The sequence below is a fragment of the Miniopterus schreibersii genome, assembly GCF_964146895.1.
Source record: "Miniopterus schreibersii genome assembly, chromosome: 4".
NCBI classification, from domain to species: domain Eukaryota; kingdom Metazoa; phylum Chordata; class Mammalia; order Chiroptera; family Miniopteridae; genus Miniopterus; species Miniopterus schreibersii.
Genome location: NC_138105.1, coordinates 39,086,562 through 39,099,007, shown reverse-complemented (window position 1 = coordinate 39,099,007; position 12,446 = coordinate 39,086,562). Strand labels below are relative to the sequence as shown.

Sequence of the window (12,446 nt, the reverse complement as noted above, 5' to 3'; positions counted from 1 at the left end):
GAGTGCCAAAATTTCATGCATCACCTCAGAATGAAGTGTATTACATGCCAATGGATGAATGTATCATCCACTCCTTTCACAGGAAAAGAAGCTGTATCTCAAAGCTGGGGGGGGGGGGGGAGAAGACATTATATGTATGTTACAAAAAAATTTAATTTGACTTAAATTGTGAATTTTTAAAATTAAATTTGCCAGAGCATATTCCAAGCTAATACGAAAAATTAAAGCTAAGTCCAGGTACAGCATGTCTTGAAGAGATGGCAACATTCCTTGAAAAGGTGCCTACTTGGACTTCTTAGCCTACCATCCAAGACTCAAACAAAACACCTGAAGGGGTGAGACCATAAAGTGGAACAGTACTAAGGATGCTGTCTGACATATCACCAACTGTTACTGAAAAGCAGAGCTGATTCCAAGGGAATGCTGCTCTGGTGCTCAGCAAGAGGTCTTCGGATCCTGACTGAAATACTCTGAGAATGGCAGATGGTAGAAGGAAAAAAAGTTAAAAGACAGCCTTAAAGATTCACAACCCCATAGCTGCTGTTCTTAATGAAATGATTGCAGAATAAGAGTTTGGGTGGTCAGCACAAAGCATTTCTAGAAAATGTTCCAAATGTCACCAGGAGAGATGTCCCCGGCTTCCGTCCCCTTCCCCACTGTTCCCAAATGCTGGGTGTTTGGAGGGTCTCACTCACCCACCATGGTCTCGGGTCTGAGGTCAGAGGAAGGGGAGATTTGGAGAACCTTGGACACTCACCTAGGGTATAGCAGAGCAAATAATGCTCACTGGTTGGGCACTTGTTTTATAGCACTCATACTAATTTTGCTTTTTAAAACATCACTTTTTCTTCAAACATTTATATGAAGGCAAATGATGTGTTTAAGCCTCTGACTCAATATAGCAGATAAATTTGTAGAAACCACATTCAGACCAGATTTAGTGAAATCAACACCTGTTTTCAAGTGAAAAGAAGCTCTGCAAACATTGAGACATAAGTGAAATTCTCTCTGTTGCTAAAATGTCTCTCAGGTATTGAGATGAGCCACTAACACCTGCACTATTTACTATTGAAGTAAATAGTAATATGGTAATATTACTAATAGTAGTAGTAGTAGTAAATGTGGCCACACTGGTGGGTAGAAGGGAAAGAGAGACCCTCTGCTAACCTGGGTATGTAAAAATCTCTTGGGGTTCCTTGTGTACTCTTTTTTTAAAAAAATAAATATATTTTTATTGATTTCAGAGAGAGGAAGGGAGACAGAGAAACATCAATGATGAGAGAGTCATTGATTGCCTGCCTCCTACACGCCCCCCCACTGGGGATTGAGCGAAACCCAGTAATACGCCCCGACCAGGAATGGAACTGAGATCTCCTGGATTATAGGTTGATGCTCTACTGCTGAGCCACACCAGCCGGGCATGTTGTGTACTCTTATATGGACCTTCCACCCTCTGCCAGAATTGCAACAATTATGAACAAATAATAGGAGCTAAATCTGGGCAGGCATTTCCCCATGGAAACCATCTTCTTATGTTTTTTTCCCCCCTTAATTACCTTGGCATACATTTTTAGATAGTGTGTTGATATTAATAGTCAAAGGCAATGAATTATGATGAAGTTTATATGAGTTGATAGGTTTTTGTCTTGCTGATATTAGTTTTCTTTCTAAAAACCCAGATAAAATGAGTGATTTCTTAGGAAAATGCAATTTACCCAAATTGATACAAGTAGAGACAGAAAGCTTAAACTAATCAATATTCATAGAAGAAATAAAGTTTTTGAGAAATAACAAAAAAAGCACAAAGAGGTACCAGCTTAGATCATTGTACAGGGAGACTCAAGTACACTTTTAGAAACTTGGTAGCCCCAATATTTTAAATTTATTTCAGAATATAGCAAAGAAAGACAAATTTACAAATTATTTTAATAAGTATAACATGAACACCTAATCCTGATGATAGCACAAAAAGCCACAGACCTATATCATGACGATTGATACAAAAATCCTAAATGCAATATTAGAAGTAGATTCCCAAGCCACTAAGAAAAGAACACACCATAACCTGGTAGTGTATTTTTATACCAGGAGTGCAAGAATCAGGTTAGGATTTTGTTAGGAAATTTGTTAATAGAGCACACAATACTAATGGGTCCAAGGAGAAAAATATGATTACCTTCACAGATGCTGAAAAGGCCTTTGAAAAAATTCAACAGCTATTTCCTTTAAGACACAAAATTGCAATGAATGGATATTTCCTTAACATGATAAAATTAAGATTGCCCAATAAATTACACAAATGGAAAATGTATGCACTAAAAAATTATTTGTTGCCCCGCTGGCATGGCTCAGCAGTTGAGCATCGACGTATAATTCTATGATCCAGGAGATGGAGGTTTGATTCCTGGTCAGGGCATATGCCCAGGATTGCGGGCTTGATCCCCAGTACGGGGCGTGCAGGAGGCAGCTGATCAGTGACTCTCATCATTTATGTTTTTCTCTCTCCCCCCTTCTCCTTTCCTCTCTCTGAAATCAATATATATTTTTAAAAATATTTTTGATAGGAAATTAGAATCTCACTGGGTGTCCTGTATTTTAATTTGCTAAATCTGGCAATCGTGGATAAAGTGTACATGCCTTAATCCTAACGATGGTTCTTACTTAATGGAGAAATACTAGAGGCATTTGCATGGTGGTCAGAAATAAGGCAAGAATTTTTAGTTTTCAGCTGCTTCATTGCAAACTGAATATATCCTTAGAAATCCTTTCCAGCAAGAAGTGTCTTTGTTATGGGCCCCAGAATTATGTTGAATAATAAAAGTTGGGAAGACTGAAGAAATATTACCACAAAGTACCTCAAATTAAAAAAAAAAAAGTTTAAACCAATAAACACTATTCAAACACGCTTCAGAAGGTGACGGCATCAAAAGTCTAGAGTTGGTGACCGTTTTACTGATGCAGTGTGAAAAATGTTCAGTGATCTTGACGTCTAGCCAGTAATGACATGTTGTGTATGGATCGTCCTCAGTGTCGTAGTCTGAGACTCTTCGACAGGGGTATCACAAGTCAATAATTTATTCTTCCAATAAAATTGAATTTAGAAAATTTAAAGTCAAGATTTCCTATAAAACACAAGTAGTAAAATCTGCATGATCCAACATCTGGAGTGGGGTGGGGTGGCGAGCGCTGTGGTTCAGTAGTACACTGGCGTTGTATTTTTACTTTTAGCGTGCTTGGCTAACACTGCAGCTTCTGAAAGAGGCCTGGATTTCAACCCTATTTCCACATTCACTAGTCAAAGGCCCTGGCAAGTGATTCTCTTCCGTTTCTTTCCGTGGTTGTGAAGGTAAATAAGAGAATGTAATATCCTTAAGAGTACAGCGAACACAATAAATGTTAGCAATTCTTCAGAGTATTTCGGAAGGAAACATAACGTATTTACTGTGTGAACACTTAGTATGTCTATATTCATCCCACACGCACGAAACAGGCGGCCTGCAGCCGACCACCCGGCCCCGACCTGACCGACTCGAGGAAAGGCCCCGGCACTAACCCGACGGAGCTCACACAATTTACATAGAAGTCAAGATCCCACAGTGTGCGCCAGGAGGCAGAGCCCCACTGTTTGCAGAGTCGGCGGGCGCTCGGCGGGCGGGAGAAGTCGCGGGGCTGATCAAGAATCCCTGCCCCGCAGCCCGGGGGGCGCTGCCCCGGGCGGGGTCCGCGGCCGTTGGGCCCGAGGCTCAGGTGCGCGCGGCTCGCGCCTCCCGCCGCCGGCGCCTCCCGCCGCGCCGCACGCGCATGCGCAGTTAGCAGTCGCCGCTGGGCTGCCGCGGGCGGGATCGGTCTGGGGAGACGCCGGGACCAAGTGGCAGCGACTCGGACATATGCGCTGCCACTGCTGAAAACGGGCCGGCAAGACAGGTGCGTGGGCAGTAAGCCACCTTCCCGCTGCCCTTTGCGCTCCCGCTGGGGTGAGGAATCGGAATCATTGCCGCTTGCCCCAGGGCGGGGGTTCCCGGGACGCACCCCTTTCTTTGGCGACCCGCCGGGGTAACAGGTTGGGGCCAGGTGAGGGGGCGGCCGTTGAGATCCGGGAGGGGAGCCGCGGTGAGGTCTCGGGCGGGCTCTCCCGGCCCTGGGAGGAGGACGGTCGCCCCGGCGGCGGGAGTTGAAGCTACCTCGGGTCCGTTGGGTCCTCGGGAAGGGCCGGGTCCACCTGCTGCTCCGGGGCTGGGGGGCGCGGGGAAGGCCAGGTGCCCGCCCCGCCCGGCTGCCCCGAGGGCTCAGGGCCGAGTCCGTTATTCCAGCGGTTGGAGTCTCCGCCACGTTCCACGCTCGAGCCGCTCCCGCGGGGGTGGAGGGGAGGGGGCGGGGGCGTCGCGACGCTGCTCGTCCCACCCGCAACTTCTCTCAGGAACGTGAACGAAACCGACATCGGCTCAGCCTACGCGGTCCCCGCCTCAGAAAAGGCGAAAGGGGCGCAGCCCTCCCCGCGGCGTGGCCGGCGGCTCCCCGCTACTCCCTAGACGCGCTGCCTGGGGCCCGGCGCACGCCGCTGGGGACCGCGCGACAGAGTCGGTGACATCCAAAGAAGCCGTAATTACTAGAGACTCATTATCGCCTGAAGCCTGTTTATGATCAGTCAGACGCTTTAGCTGATTTTATTTATAACATTTCCCCGAGTAACAAGGAGGCGTTTGCTTGGGATTTAAAAGCAAATGACGACAAAGCTCAGAAGGGGGGAGAGAGAGAAAGTAACTCGAATGGCCACGGGGAGAAGTCTCAAATTAGAAAAGAGTTAATTTATATTGAAACGTTTTGATGCGTAAGAGCCATTAAAACCCTGGTCTAGCCTTAAGACTTTGCTTGCTTTAACATTTTTACATCACCCTAGGTCATTTCATCACCCTGGGTAGCCCTCCTTTTGGTAGGTTGTAAGTTTGATTTCTTTTCAGTTGGCCCAGTTTTACCTTCACGTCTAATTAGTTCGGTGTTCCAGTCACACACCTTATCCCTAAATCCTTAGAACAAGGTATTCTATATTCTTTATTTATCTAGTCGATAAAGTTAATTATTGTGTGTGTGAATGGTGTATGTTAATGGATCTGTAGAAATTGAACATTGCTGTAAATTAGGCTTCTTGCGTATTTCCAGTACCTAATAGGTTTCAGTGCTCTTGAATGGAAAGCTAGAATTGTTAACTGTGAAGGACTGTTTGATGGTCTAGTTTAACCCTTTTACATGACAAATGATAAAACAGGCCCAGAGCAGTTTTATCCCCTTGCCTTTTTATAAATAGGACTAGAAACTTGGTGCCATGGTGCCAAGTTCAGCATATTTTCTATTATCTCATTCTGTAGTTGAGTTCCTGAAACTGCATGACAACTAAAACTTCAATAGTGATTTTTCAAACCCTGTTTTGAAGCACACTAGTGTTGGATGAATCCTCAGTTGGCCATTGAACCCAAATAGCAAAAAGGCATCTCAGTTATGAGAATAGCATATAGGGAAGCATGACGGTGTTAAATCGGTGTTGAAGAGAGTGTTCCTAAGGAGTGGGCGGCTATGGTAGTTAATTGTATGTATCGACTGAACCACAGAGTGCCCAGGTATTTGATCAAACATTATTCTAGGTGTGTCTGCAAGGGCATCTTTTGGAAGAGATTACATTTGAATGGTAGACTGAGTAAAGCAGATGGCCCTTCCCCAATGTGGGTGGACTTCATCTAATCAGTTGAAGGCCTGACTACAACAACAAAAACAACAAAAAAATAGAACCCTTCCTGCCTGATTATTGAGCTGGGACTTCAGTCTTTTCCTGCCTTTGGACTCTAGTTGAAACATTGGCTCCTAGGGTCTTAAGCCTGCAGGCTTTCAGACTGGAATTTATAGCACTGGTCTCCTGGCTCTCAGGCTTTCAGACTCAGAGTAGAAATGTATCACAGGCTTTCCTGGGTCTCCCATAACTCTGCTTCACCTGAGTCACACCTAACTCCAAGGAAAATATAGTCTAGTCTTGTCCCCTGGGTGACCAGAGAGCAATCTCTCACACACTTTACAACAAATATTGAGTACCCTGTGGTTGTCTTATTTTTAGTGCTCTAGCTACCTCTGCTGTGGAATTTGGCATTACTTCAGTACAAATAAATGAACTGCACTTTATAATTCTTGATTTGGGGCTGGCAGTGGAGATTCAGTAGGGCTTTTAGGTGATGTTGGTGAAATTCTTTGAGGTAGATTTTAGCTGCTTGGTTTTGGTTTCTTAAATGCACATGGAAATTCTCTAAGATGTAAGGCCACAAAACATGTCAATAAATTTTTAAAAACTGAAATCATACAAAGCACCCTTTTCAATTACAGTGTAATGAAACCAGAAATCAGTAGCAGAAGGAAAACAAGAAAATCCACAAATATGTGGAAATTAAACAACACACTCTTGAACAACCAAAAGGTCAAAAAGGAAGTCACAAGGAAATAATAAAATATCTTGAGATAAATGAAAACAAAAACACAGCATGCCATAAATTATCAGGTACAGCAAAAGCATTGCCAGCAGGGAAATTCATAGCTATGGATGCTTACATTAAAAAGAAATCTCAAATTAACAAACTAACTTTGTACCTTAAGAAACTAGAAAAACAAAAGCTAGCAGCAGGACGGAAATAATAAATATTATATGAGAAATAAATTGAATAGAGCATAGGTAAACAACAGAGAAAATCAGTGAAACCAAGAGTTGGTTCTCTGAAAAGATCAACACAAATGACTAACCTTTAGCTGGATTGAATTTTAAAAAAAGAAAGACTTAAATAGCTAAAATCAGAAATGAAAGAGAATATATTACAACAGATTCTATAGATTTAAAGAGAATATTATGGACAATTATATGCCAACAAACTGGATAACCTAAATTAAATGGACAAGTTCCTAGAAACATATAATCTATTAAGATTAAATCATGATGAAATAGAAAATCTGAACAGATCTATAACTAGTAAGGAGATTGTATCAGTGATCAGAAACCTCCCAACAAATAAAAGCCCAGGAGAGGATGGCTTCACTGGTGAATTCTGTCAAGCATTGAAAGAAAAATTAATACCAGTACTCCTCAAATTCTTCCAAAAAGTTGAAGAGGAAGGAACACTTCAAAACTCACTCTATGAGTGCAGCAATAGCTTGATACCTGAGTCAGACAAACTACAAGGAAACTACAGACCAATATCCCTAGTAAATAGTGATGCAAAAATTGTTATCAACTAAAATAGTTACACACATGACCAAGTGGGATTTATTCCTGGAATGCAGTGATGGTTCAGCATATGAAAATCAGTCAACATAAGACACCACATTACCAGAATGGAGACAAAAAACCCACATGATTATCAACAAATGTAGAAACAGCATTTGACAAGATTCAGCACCCTTTTATTAAAAATACTCAACAAACTATGAATAGAAAGAAACTATCTCAAAATCATAAGGGTCATATATGAAAAGCTATCACCGTACTCGGTGGTGAACACTGAAAGCTTTTCTTCTAACATCTGGAACAAAATGAGGATGCCTGCTTTTGTAACTTCTAGTCAACATAGTACAGATTTCTCCCACTATCTGAAAGCATATTACTCCTGTGAAACCTTTCACAAATCAAAATGGTGTAAAGCAAAGGGTATCCCCCACTTTAAGTACTGGAAGTCCTAGCCAGATCAATTAGACAAGAAAAAAAATGAAAAGACATTCAAATTGAAAATGAAGAAGTAAAGTGATCTCTATTAACAGAGAGTATGACCTTACATGTAGAAAAACCTAGAGGTTCCACCAAAAAATACTTGTTAGGACTAATAAAGGAATTGTGGTTGCCAGAGACTTAGGAGAAGGGGAAATGTGGGATATTGGATGGGTACAGTTTTAGTTTTGCAAGATGGAAAGAATTCTGCAGATTAGTTGTATAACAGTGTGAGTGTACTTAACACTACTAAACTGAACAGTTAAAATTGGTTTAAATGGTAATTTGTATATTATGTGTATTCTACCACAATTAAAAAATTTTTTAAACTGCACAAATTAGTTACTTCAAAGCTCCAATGCAGGCCTGGCAATATCTTATTTCTTTTAAAAAACAATGTGTGACAAACCTCATAGTTTTGTTTGGAGCTTGATGGCATGTTGGCATCATAGTGTAATAATAGACTTTCAAGTAATACTATGAACTTCATGAGTAATTCTCAATTGTCAGCCGGTGCATCACTGAGTAATGACAGAACACTGAGGAATTAAGTAGAAAGCATTAGGTCTATATTTTTCTACTTTTTAAAAAAGGAATAAATAGCGACAACGACCTTGGACTATATAATTTTCTTAATGGGTACTCTTATCCTTTGGACTATATAATTTTCTTAATGGGTACTCTTATCCTTTAGAACTTCGTTGTCTGCAGAACAGTTTGTGACCACTTGCAGTTTATTTTTAAGTATGTCACTTGTATAGTAAAGTAGATATGGCCATTTTGGGGTAAATATCTTCATTGCTTGATACTAGTAATCTAAATTTTGGAAATTTCTAAGAGGTTTGAAAATTCATGCTGTTAACATTTTTGTGATTTCTTTCTATTGCTTTATCAGTAAACATATAATAATGCAGTGTGTAAAATTAAAGTAAGAGGTAGCATAACATATTGATGTAATGTTTCTGGATGCTAATCTAGTTTCACATTTCTAATCATGTGACTTTGACCAGTTTTTTAAATCTTTCTGATTCCAGTTTGTAGATTGGGCGTGATAATGCCCATTCTATTTATTTCCTATTTATTATTAATGAATAATACTATTTATTAATCTAGATTAAGCTATCTAGAGTAGGGTTCCAGAGAGAGCACTGCCTGCTTGGCTTCCCATTAATTCTTCCCTGGTAGGCCAGTACACCAGAGCTCAAACAAAGCACTTAGGACATTTTTTCCCCAACAAATTAATTATTAAGAACCTAAAGTATGTGTTCATTTTGAAGGAGAAGATATGGGTCTAAAGTGATATTAATGTTCATTGTTACTGCTATTATTAATTTATGCATTTCTGTTTTACTTAAATGCTATTAATAGTGAGTCAAGCAAAACACCTTTTACATTGTATAAATCATAGAAGGCTCTTAAAATTTTAGAACAATGAAGCTTTCAGAGTTATTAATAATTAATAACCAATTTGCAAATATACTCACTTTCTTGCCAATAAGTGAAAATTTTAAGACATAAACCTACCTCTTGTTATTGAGTCAAATTGCTCTCCTTCATTTCCTCCTATCCCAGTTACACCTCTTTCCTGATTCAGAGAGCTCAAACTCCTCTAACAAATGACAGCATGCATCACTTTTTGTGGTTGTCTTTGTCCATAAAGTTGGTGGTATTAACATACTTTTAATAGGGAATGTTCATATTATGGTAGATTGGTGTTGATTTAAAAAGAATGCATTTTCACTTTAGAGTTGTAGCCGATGACCTTTAGAAGAAACCAAGGCAAACTTAGCCCACACATCCATTAAAGTTTGACCTCATTAGAAATGGTTCTAATCAGTCGTGTTAACTATATGGGGAAAAGCTTTTTACAGTCTGATGATTCTTTTTTAGGAACAGTTTTATTGATACATTATTTGCACCTTCAAGTTCACCTGTTTAATGTGTGAAAGTCAGTGGGTTTTAATATACTTACAGTTATGCAACCCTTACCATATTTCAATTTTAGAACATTTTTACCTCCCCTCTCCCCAAAATCCTTGTATCCATTAACCTTTTCTTTCCACTCTATTCCCTAGGTAATCACTAATCTATTTTCCATTTCTGTGGATTTACCTTTGTCTTTTAAATGGGATCATATAATATGTGGTCTTTTATTACTGGCTTCTTTTACTCAACAGAATATTTTTGAGATTCATCTATCTTGTAGTATATCAGTACTCCATTCTGTTTTATTGCTAAATAATATTCAATTGTATGGATATTCCACATTTTGTTTATCCATTTATCAGTTGGTGGACATTTGGGTTGTTTCCACTTTTTGGCTATTGAAAAAAATATTTCTTAAAACATTTATATTGAAGTTTTTGTGTGGAAATCTGTTTTCATTTCTTTTGGGTAGATACCTAGTAGTGGAATTGCTGGTCATATAGTAATTATATTTTTAACATTTTGAAGAACTGCCACACTATTTTCCAAAACCGTTGCATTGTTTCACATTTGTGCCAGCAATGTATGAATGTTCCAATTACTCCACATCCTCCCAACACTTGGTATTGTCTCTGATTATAGCCATTCTGGTGGGAGTAGAATGCTATCTCATCAATTCAGTGTTTCATAAGCAGACCCATGGAGGCCTACAGATATGTTCTGGAGGATCTAAGAGTTCTCTCTAAGAATTTACTTTAAAAAAATTCACGTTGATGGTAACTTTGAAAAAAAGATAATATAACTATATTCTGTGTCATCTGGATGACTGACCGACCACCTTGTAACTGAAGACTGCCATCCTGTTTCAGTGTCCACTGTTACTTGGTATTTACAAATCTGAGAAACAAAACTTGAACTGTTAGCATGCTGATGGGAATAGAGGAGGACATAGTATGTAAATCATGTATTTTTGCCAAGAGACAACCAAATTATATTTGGCCTCTTCTCATCTCAATTAATGCTCTAAGGAACAAAAGTCTTGCAGTATTTGAATAAAGAAATGGTTTGATAATTGAGTCCTCACAGTACTATAGGAATGATAAATGCAAAAGAACTTTATCCATCTCAGTCAAACTGATTGCAATAAAAGTCCCATATTTATTTGGTTTTTAAGCTGTGATTTGATTTAAGCAAAACACATTAAATTGTGATAAAATTCTTCTTTAATTTTTGGTGTTTATCAATGTATTTTGGCTTTATAATGATAAAATTTCCAATTGTATGTTTTTATACACTTACACAATATTGTAATAAGTAAAGCAACTTCAGCAAACATTTAGGAATCATCCTCTTTAACAGTGAGTTTGGTAATCACTGTTATCTGTATCTTGAGGTTTGTGCCATTGACTCTTTGTTTTTAGAGGCAGGCCTGTAGTTCTAGAATCTGTGTCCTATGAGATTGCAAGTTTGTATTTTCCACAGGGTCAAAGCATAATTTAAGCAATTTTCTTAATGATTTGTCTGAAAAGCCATGCTGGAATAAAGGAGGTATTAAGGGGAAATGATTTCTTTGTAAGTATACTTAAACGTTTTTCACAACTTTGTTTTATTTTCACTAATAACTTTTAATTTTGCAGATAATCAGTATGCATTTCCAAGGCTTTTGGCTATGTTTGGGTCTTCTGTGCATCTCAGTTAATGCAGAATTTATGGATGATGGCGTTGAGATGACAGACTTTGATGAAAATTCAGAAGAGACTGATGTGAATGAAGATGAACTCTCCTCAGAGGTAAGATTATTGAGCAATCCGTTGTAAATTATTCCTTCATATGATACATAGGAGTGACTGATCTCTTAAGATTTATTTCAGTCAAACTGAAACTATTTGTTGCTTTGTGTTTTCGAGTGCTGTGAACTACAGAAATTTGTGCATGGCACTTATTACCAAATAAACATGGGGAAGGTTTTGACTGTTAGAATAGGAGGAGTTCGTCACTGGCTAAAGAGGTCGAAGTACTTCCAGCTAAGAGAAAGGTTTTCAGTCTTATTTCTGACACTGCCAGCTCTTCTAGATAAAAGAGAGAAGCCCTCCTAGAAGTAAAGTAAGTAGTTTTTCTTTGTTTCTTTGAGGAAAGAAAATACTAAATAGGAGGGTGAATTAGAAAGGGAAGTGATGACAAGGTCACCGGTTAGCAAGCTCAGCTGTGTTTCTGTCTCAGCATTGGTAAGATGTGCTGGGAGGTGGTGATTAACAGGAGTCTGAAAAATGTTGCAGAGAGTCTTTTGTATATCTTGACAATCCATAAGAATGTTCACATTGAGGGATATTCATATATAATATTAGGACAGCCAGAAATTGTCTCAGAAATATTTTGATGGTGAGAGAGCATCTATTGTATTGTGTCAGTTACTGTTTAAAGGGCAAGAGTAATATACAGTTACAGACTTTCAGAGGTTTTTATTTGCAAATGCAAGTGTCATTCAGCTGTTTAAGGTAAATATTCACTCTCCTGTTAAATTTTAAGCCCCACAAACATATTCTTTTAAAAACAAGTTCTATGAACCACAGGAAGTAAGTAATCAGAGTGTTAATGACTGAGTGAGATCCAGCTGCTACAGGGCCTTTGGAGGAGGACACTTCAAATGAGTTGGCAGATACCTGCCCCTCTTCACTCCAGTTGGTGGTAATATGAAAAGGTGATAAGACCTTGGAAAGAACAATTTTGATTTTTGACCCTTCTAATTGTAATTGTATGGCACGAGTAATCAAGATATGGTAAAGTATAAATA

At 39.2% G+C, this 12,446-nt stretch overlaps 1 protein-coding gene across 2 annotated transcripts in view; it reads left to right on the top strand.

Annotated features, from left to right (window-relative positions):
* Positions 1–3,799: 3,799 nt before the first annotated feature.
* The window catches only part of CLGN (calmegin), a 28,196-nt gene continuing 19,549 nt past the window's right edge, over positions 3,800–12,446 (top strand). Inside the window, exons 1-2 of one of the 2 annotated variants that reach the window (XM_081136983.1) lie at positions 3,800–3,924; positions 11,293–11,445. In XM_081136983.1, the coding sequence (XP_080993109.1) occupies positions 11,302–11,445 (144 nt within the window). In that variant the 5' untranslated portion in view covers positions 3,800–3,924; positions 11,293–11,301. Of the gene's footprint in view, positions 3,975–11,292; positions 11,446–12,446 lie in introns of both variants that reach the window. The other variant, XM_081136984.1, reaches the window with a different exon arrangement.